The sequence below is a fragment of the Syngnathus acus genome, chromosome 4 (genome assembly GCF_901709675.1).
Source record: "Syngnathus acus chromosome 4, fSynAcu1.2, whole genome shotgun sequence".
Classification (NCBI taxonomy): domain Eukaryota; kingdom Metazoa; phylum Chordata; class Actinopteri; order Syngnathiformes; family Syngnathidae; genus Syngnathus; species Syngnathus acus.
Genome location: NC_051090.1, coordinates 5387738 through 5395062, shown reverse-complemented (window position 1 = coordinate 5395062; position 7325 = coordinate 5387738). Strand labels below are relative to the sequence as shown.

Genomic DNA, 7325 nt, shown 5'->3' with positions numbered 1-7325 from the left:
GAAACCCTGAGCCTAGTTTGAAACCCTAATTAGCGATGGCAAAACTCCTTGGAAACCCTAGTTGGAAACCCTAACCCTAGTTTTGAAAGCCTAGTTAGAAACCCTAACCCTAACTCTAGTTTTGAAAGCCTAGTTAGTAACCCTAACCCTAACCCTAACCCTAACTCTAACTCTAACCCTAACCTAACCCTAAGTCTAACCCTAACCCTAGTTTTGAAAGCCTAGTTAGAAACCCTAACCCTAATCCTAACCCTAACCCTAACTTTGGAAACCCTAGTCGAAAACCCTAACCCTAGTTTTGAAAGCCTAGTTAGAAACCCTAATCTTAGAAACCCTAAAAGTAGTTTGAAAGCCTTGTTGGAAACCTTAAACCTAGATTTAAAACCTAGTTTGTAACCCTAACCTTGGTTTAAAACCCTAGTCGGAAACCCTAACCCTAGTTTGAAACCCTAAATAGCAATGGCAAAACTCCTTGGAAACCCTGGTCGGAAACCCTAACCCTCGTTTTGAAAGCCTAGTTAGAAACCCTAATCTTAGAAACCCTAAAAGTAGTTTGAAACCCTCGTTGGAAACCCTAACCCTAGCTTTAAAACCTAGTTTGAAACCCTAACCTTGGTTTAAAACCCTAGTCGGAAACCCTGAGCCTAGTTTGAAACCCTAATTAGCGATGGCAAAACTCCTTGGAAACCCTAGTTGGAAACCCTAACCCTAGTTTTGAAAGCCTAGTTAGAAACCCTAACCCTAACTCTAGTTTTGAAAGCCTAGTTAGTAACCCTAACCCTAACTCTAACTCTAACCCTAACCCTAACCTAACCCTAAATCTAACCCTAACCCTAGTTTTGAAAGCCTAGTTAGAAACCCTAACCCTAATCCTAACCCTAACCCTAACTTTGGAAACCCTAGTCGAAAACCCTAACCCTAGTTTTGAAAGCCTAGTTAGAAACCCTAATCTTAGAAACCCTAAAAGTAGTTTGAAAGCCTTGTTGGAAACCTTAAACCTAGATTTAAAACCTAGTTTGTAACCCTAACCTTGGTTTAAAACCCTAGTCGGAAACCCTAACCCTAGTTTGAAACCCTAAATAGCAATGGCAAAACTCCTTGGAAACCCTGGTCGGAAACCCTAACCCTCGTTTTGAAAGCCTAGTTAGAAACCCTAATCTTAGAAACCCTAAAAGTAGTTTGAAACCCTCGTTGGAAACCCTAACCCTAGCTTTAAAACCTAGTTTGAAACCCTAACCTTGGTTTAAAACCCTAGTCGGAAACCCTGAGCCTAGTTTGAAACCCTAATTAGCGATGGCAAAACTCCTTGGAAACCCTAGTTGGAAACTCTAATCCTAGTTTTGAAAGCCTAGTTAGAAACCCTAACCCTAACTCTAGTTTTGAAAGCCTAGTTAGTAACCCTAACCCTAACCCTAACCCTAACCTAACCCTAAATCTAACCCTAACCCTAGTTTTGAAAGCCTAGTTAGAAACCCTAACCCTAATCCTAACCCTAACCCTAACTTTGGAAACCCTAGTCGAAAACCCTAACCCTAGTTTTGAAAGCCTAGTTAGAAACCCTAATCTTAGAAACCCTAAAAGTAGTTTGAAAGCCTTGTTGGAAACCTTAAACCTAGATTTAAAACCTAGTTTGTAACCCTAACCTTGGTTTAAAACCCTAGTCGGAAACCCTAACCCTAGTTTGAAACCCTAAATAGCAATGGCAAAACTCCTTGGAAACCCTGGTCGGAAACCCTAACCCTCGTTTTGAAAGCCTAGTTAGAAACCCTAATCTTAGAAACCCTAAAAGTAGTTTGAAACCCTCGTTGGAAACCCTAACCCTAGCTTTAAAACCTAGTTTGAAACCCTAACCTTGGTTTAAAACCCTAGTCGGAAACCCTGAGCCTAGTTTGAAACCCTAATTAGCGATGGCAAAACTCCTTGGAAACCCTAGTTGGAAACCCTAATCCTAGTTTTGAAAGCCTAGTTAGAAACCCTAACCCTAACTCTAGTTTTGAAAGCCTAGTTAGTAACCCTAACCCTAACTCTAACCCTAACCCTAACCTAACCCTAAGTCTAACCCTAACCCTAGTTTTGAAAGCCTAGTTAGAAACCCTAACCCTAATCCTAACCCTAACCCTAACTTTGGAAACCCTAGTCGAAAACCCTAACCCTAGTTTTGAAAGCCTAGTTAGAAACCCTAATCTTAGAAACCCTAAAAGTAGTTTGAAAGCCTTGTTGGAAACCTTAAACCTAGATTTAAAACCTAGTTTGTAACCCTAACCTTGGTTTAAAACCCTAGTCGGAAACCCTAACCCTAGTTTGAAACCCTAAATAGCAATGGCAAAACTCCTTGGAAACCCTGGTCGGAAACCCTAACCCTCGTTTTGAAAGCCTAGTTAGAAACCCTAATCTTAGAAACCCTAAAAGTAGTTTGAAACCCTCGTTGGAAACCCTAACCCTAGCTTTAAAACCTAGTTTGAAACCCTAACCTTGGTTTAAAACCCTAGTCGGAAACCCTGAGCCTAGTTTGAAACCCTAATTAGCGATGGCAAAACTCCTTGGAAACCCTAGTTGGAAACCCTAACCCTAGTTTTGAAAGCCTAGTTAGAAACCCTAACCCTAACTCTAGTTTTGAAAGCCTAGTTAGTAACCCTAACCCTAACTCTAACCCTAACCCTAACCTAACCCTAAGTCTAACCCTAACCCTAGTTTTGAAAGCCTAGTTAGAAACCCTAACCCTAATCCTAACCCTAACCCTAACTTTGGAAACCCTAGTCGAAAACCCTAACCCTAGTTTTGAAAGCCTAGTTAGAAACCCTAATCTTAGAAACCCTAAAAGTAGTTTGAAAGCCTTGTTGGAAACCTTAAACCTAGATTTAAAACCTAGTTTGTAACCCTAACCTTGGTTTAAAACCCTAGTCGGAAACCCTAACCCTAGTTTGAAACCCTAAATAGCAATGGCAAAACTCCTTGGAAACCCTGGTCGGAAACCCTAACCCTCGTTTTGAAAGCCTAGTTAGAAACCCTAATCTTAGAAACCCTAAAAGTAGTTTGAAACCCTCGTTGGAAACCCTAACCCTAGCTTTAAAACCTAGTTTGAAACCCTAACCTTGGTTTAAAACCCTAGTCGGAAACCCTGAGCCTAGTTTGAAACCCTAATTAGCGATGGCAAAACTCCTTGGAAACCCTAGTTGGAAACCCTAACCCTAGTTTTGAAAGCCTAGTTAGAAACCCTAACCCTAACTCTAGTTTTGAAAGCCTAGTTAGTAACCCTAACCCTAAATCTAACCCAAACCCTAGTTTTGAAAAGCCGAGTTAGAAACCCTAACCCCAACCCTAATCCTAACCCTAACTTTGGAAACCCTAGTCGAAAACCCTAACCCTAGTTTTGAAAGCCTAGTTAGAAACCCTAATCTTAGAAACCCTAAAAGTAGTTTGAAAGCCTTGTTGGAAACATAAATCAGGATATTGTTCTATATCGATCGTAGAGCACTATATCGTGATGTATCGTGAATGAACCACAGCAGGCTTTAAGATATCGGCAAATATCGTATCGTTACAAAACCCGTGATTTACACCCCTATTATTTACTTAGACCTTGATTGCGTTCCCATCTGAAACTGTGCATACCTACATAGTGCCTAGCATTGTATGTGGTCTCTACATAATATATTCTTTGTGTGTGTGGCTGTGTAATATCAATGCATTGTTCCTTATACTCCATATATCAACGCAATAGAATAAGAATACAGCATAGCATAGAGTCAATGTGATTTCCAATGCGTCCTGTTCTTGAACTCGATTTAGCATGTTGGAAAAGCACAAAAAATATCATGTGACTCACTTTGCAAAACTTTTTAATGCAATAAAGGAATGTGATGGTGAATAGGTCTTTTTTTCTATTCCTCACACACCTAAATAAATAATCGAGAAGCAAATTTCCCAAAAAATTTTTTATATACTAAGCACTGACACAATGACTTTCAAACTGTCAATCCGTCATAAACAAGCAATTATCAGTTTTATAAAATGATTTCACATATAAATAGGAGGTAACATACATGATCATCAATCAGCTCAAAGCGACCCGTTTCTTAGGGAGTAGAATAGGAGCGTTGTCGCCTCACATGGTTCTTAAAAGTATTGTCCACACACCACGAGTGCTATTTTTAAATGCTCCCTCAACTAGTACTGCAGGGAAAAATGGAAATTTTAAAAAAGATGTTGAGCTGTGAAGGCTGTGGAAAGCTTTTGTGGTGACTTTTGAAATATGACAAGTTGATAGAACAAGCGCGTGCTCTTTGACTTGAAACAACGCTTTGTGTTTCGGGATGGTTGTCACATCCACTCACTGAAAAGGAGGATGGAGAGCCACACTGAAAAGAAAAAAAATGATACTCAAAGATTTCTTACAAGACTAATTTAAGTCAGAGAAAAATAGTCTCGATTTTCTTTTAGAATGTCAGAATGGAAAACAAGATTAAACATGGAAATAAATGTCTTTACTATTTTAAAACAATTGGTTCTCCTAATTCCTGATTTGACCTTATTCATTTCTTTTCTTTAAATAGAAAAAAAAATTTTTTTTTTTACTTTTTCTTGTTTTCATTCTCAGAAGCAATCGTGATTTTTTTTTTTTTTTTTTTTTTTTTTTACTTTTTCTTGTTTTCATTCTCAGAAGTAATCATTTTTCAGTTTTTTTTTTTTTTCCAACAACAAAAAATCCTTAAAGGATTATTTTCAACAAAATCTAAGTATTTATCTATTCTTCATCCATTCTTGGAAATTTATTTTATTAAAAATACTTTTTTTTTTTTAAATTATGTAAATAAGCAACTTTCTTTTCTTTCCAGTGTGGTAAAAACATTACGTGTGGATTTCTTTGTGGTTGAGTTTATTTTTAGAATGGCAGAGTGGACGGCATCAAACGCTCTCATGTGCTGTTGATGGATTGATGGATGCTGATGAAATGGGTCGATGATGATGATAACGACAAGTCACAATTGGCGGGGGTCCGCGCCCACCTGCCCGCCCAGCAACTACACATACACATCGCCAATCACTGGCACTTGAAAAGCACGAGTGCAGCTCTCACCTTCTGATGCAAGCGTTTTGTTATGAAACCGCTGCTTTTCCTTGATTCAAGTCTCTCTGGGCATCCCCGCCCCCTTACGCACAAGAGGCCTTAGAGAGGCCTCATTACCAGGATGCCAAACGTCTAAGGACCGAAGGGCTTGAAAAAGCAGGCAGTGCGTGTTCCAAATCAATGCCAAGACTGTTGGTGTTGAGACTTAAGCTCAGCTGAAGAAATACGTGGATTCTTTCACCTGGCTCAGATCAAAGTCCCCTAGAGAAGGAAAACAGGCATGATTAAAATTTTTCTGTAAAAACAAACAGTGGAAAATTAAAATCAAGTTTATAATAGGAAATCCATTAAAAACACATTAAGGGTTGGATTCAGCAACAGGTGGAATTTTTTGCTGAAACGTCTTATCTACGTATTAATTAGAACACAATAAAAAATACATTATGTTTGGGCGTTTTAAAGATCCAAGGCCACTTTTTGAACCGGGTGACATTTGATCCTGTTGACCTCTTGTGTAAGAGGACCTCCGTGCACCTGACTGACGGGGGGGACGTGTCTGTGTGCTGTCGCCATGGCAACCATCACTCGGGGGTGGGGCGTCAAAGACATGCGCTCAGCGGGGGTGGGCACGATAAATCCATTCATCGATTTTTCAAAGAAGTTTGTCGCTCATGTGGAAATTGGTTTGATTTAATGTTTGGAGGTTTGTCTTGCGTAATGGCTACGTCTCCAAGTCCCTGGAAGGATGAAAGGATTTCTGTAAACAGCGGGCCATTTGTTCCGAGAATGAAAAATCGAAAAGCAAAGTTAACAGGAACTTCTCCAAAAATAAATTATGTGACGTACTCTCATGCCCCTTTTTTTTTCTTTTCCATATTTCTTCAAAAATATAACAATCAGTGATGAATTGAAACAAGCAAAAGCCATTACGAGCTCAGGTCGCTCCTGACTGAAGCAGAAAATTGATGCTCAGCGAGCTCCAGTGGAGCGCTTCGTTCCAGCGCTTGAGGCCATACGGATGCTCTTCCAACCAATTAGGACAAACACAACACAGTGCACTCAATGTCTGGGGGCAGCGCTGGGCCAGAGGTTTAGGAACAAGCCGCATGCTGACTGACCTGTCTGCGGTACCTCTGCCAGAAGCAGCATGAGCCTGCGGTCCTCCAGGTACATTTTGTTTTTCCTGTCAGGCCTGCCAATGAAGGGGGCACAATAAGAAAAGTTAGGGCTTGGGGGAAAACTGCACAAAGCAAGTACAAACTTCAAATTAAAACTCATTCAAAACTGCCCACAAAGCAAAATAGGAGGGGCTGCAAACAATCGTTTCTGGATGAAGGCTGTGACGCCTTTTAAAAAATCTCCTCATTCATGGAACAATGCGCTTTGTGAACTTTGCTGAGAGAGGGTGCAGGCTACAGTGGAAAGGATACAATATCCAATTATTTCCGAGAAAAAAAAAAAAAAAAAAAAAGAGGAGATGAGGATAAACCTGCCTTGGGTGAGAAAATCAAGCATTGCAGAATAGGCAGGGGAAAAAAAATCTGTCAAGCTAATAGATCCAATATGGGGTGTGGCGCTTACGTAAGGCGGGAGCAGTACTTGTGCAGCAGGAAGTCGGACAGTTCTTGGAGGATGGGTTGACTGTGCAGTGCCACAAATTGTTCTCGGCAGACCTAGCAAAGGTAATGAATGGTTGAAGTCACATTTTGCCATTCTTCACTCACGCCTGTCAAAATTGTGCATAACGCTGTGCAATTGGCAAGCTGACTGCAAGACTACCCAACAGTCAGTCAGCAATAATTTCCCAGGGCCAATTTTAAAGAAAAATGTAGGCATATATCATGCACTTTTTATTACCTGACATATTTGTTGCGGTCGAGTGAGCTTCGGTTCATTCAGACAAACTGCCTTTTTTCCTGCTTCACATGCCCGAGTGTTGACTAATAAGTTAAATACTTCTTCCTCGAGTTCAATTACCTGTGTAATTAGGTGGGCGGCCCTCGGCACGTCAAGAGACGGGGGATTATGCGAGAAGATAATTGTACTGGGGGAGGACCGCTTGGTTGATTTGGTCAAAACGGAAAAAGGACAAACGGCTTGGCTGCTTTCAAGCTATAACTGCTAGAAAATGTGATAGCAAAAGGATGAAAGTGAAAGTAAATACCTTGTTCATGGTGTCCACTGTGAGCGCGTGCGTCCAGAAACAGTCGTGAACCGAGACAAACGTCAAACCGAAGCTTGGGGAGATTGAAAGGAG

General features: G+C 40.5%; 1 protein-coding gene across 2 annotated transcripts in view; it reads right to left on the bottom strand.

The window, feature by feature from the left end:
* Positions 1-7325, bottom strand: part of polrmt (polymerase (RNA) mitochondrial (DNA directed)) — a 29109-nt gene that overhangs the window by 7630 nt on the left and 14154 nt on the right. The window contains exons 18-21 of one of the 2 annotated variants that reach the window (XR_005097820.1): positions 7233-7305; positions 6650-6741; positions 6187-6260; positions 5078-5329 (exon numbers count right to left, since the gene is read on the bottom strand). Coding sequence is in view for 1 of the 2 variants with exons in the window: in XM_037250527.1 (XP_037106422.1) it covers positions 5280-5329; positions 6187-6260; positions 6650-6741; positions 7233-7305 (289 nt within the window). In the remaining variant the exon portion in view is untranslated. Of the gene's footprint in view, positions 1-4656; positions 5330-6186; positions 6261-6649; positions 6742-7232; positions 7306-7325 lie in introns of those variants that run through there. The other variant, XM_037250527.1, reaches the window with a different exon arrangement.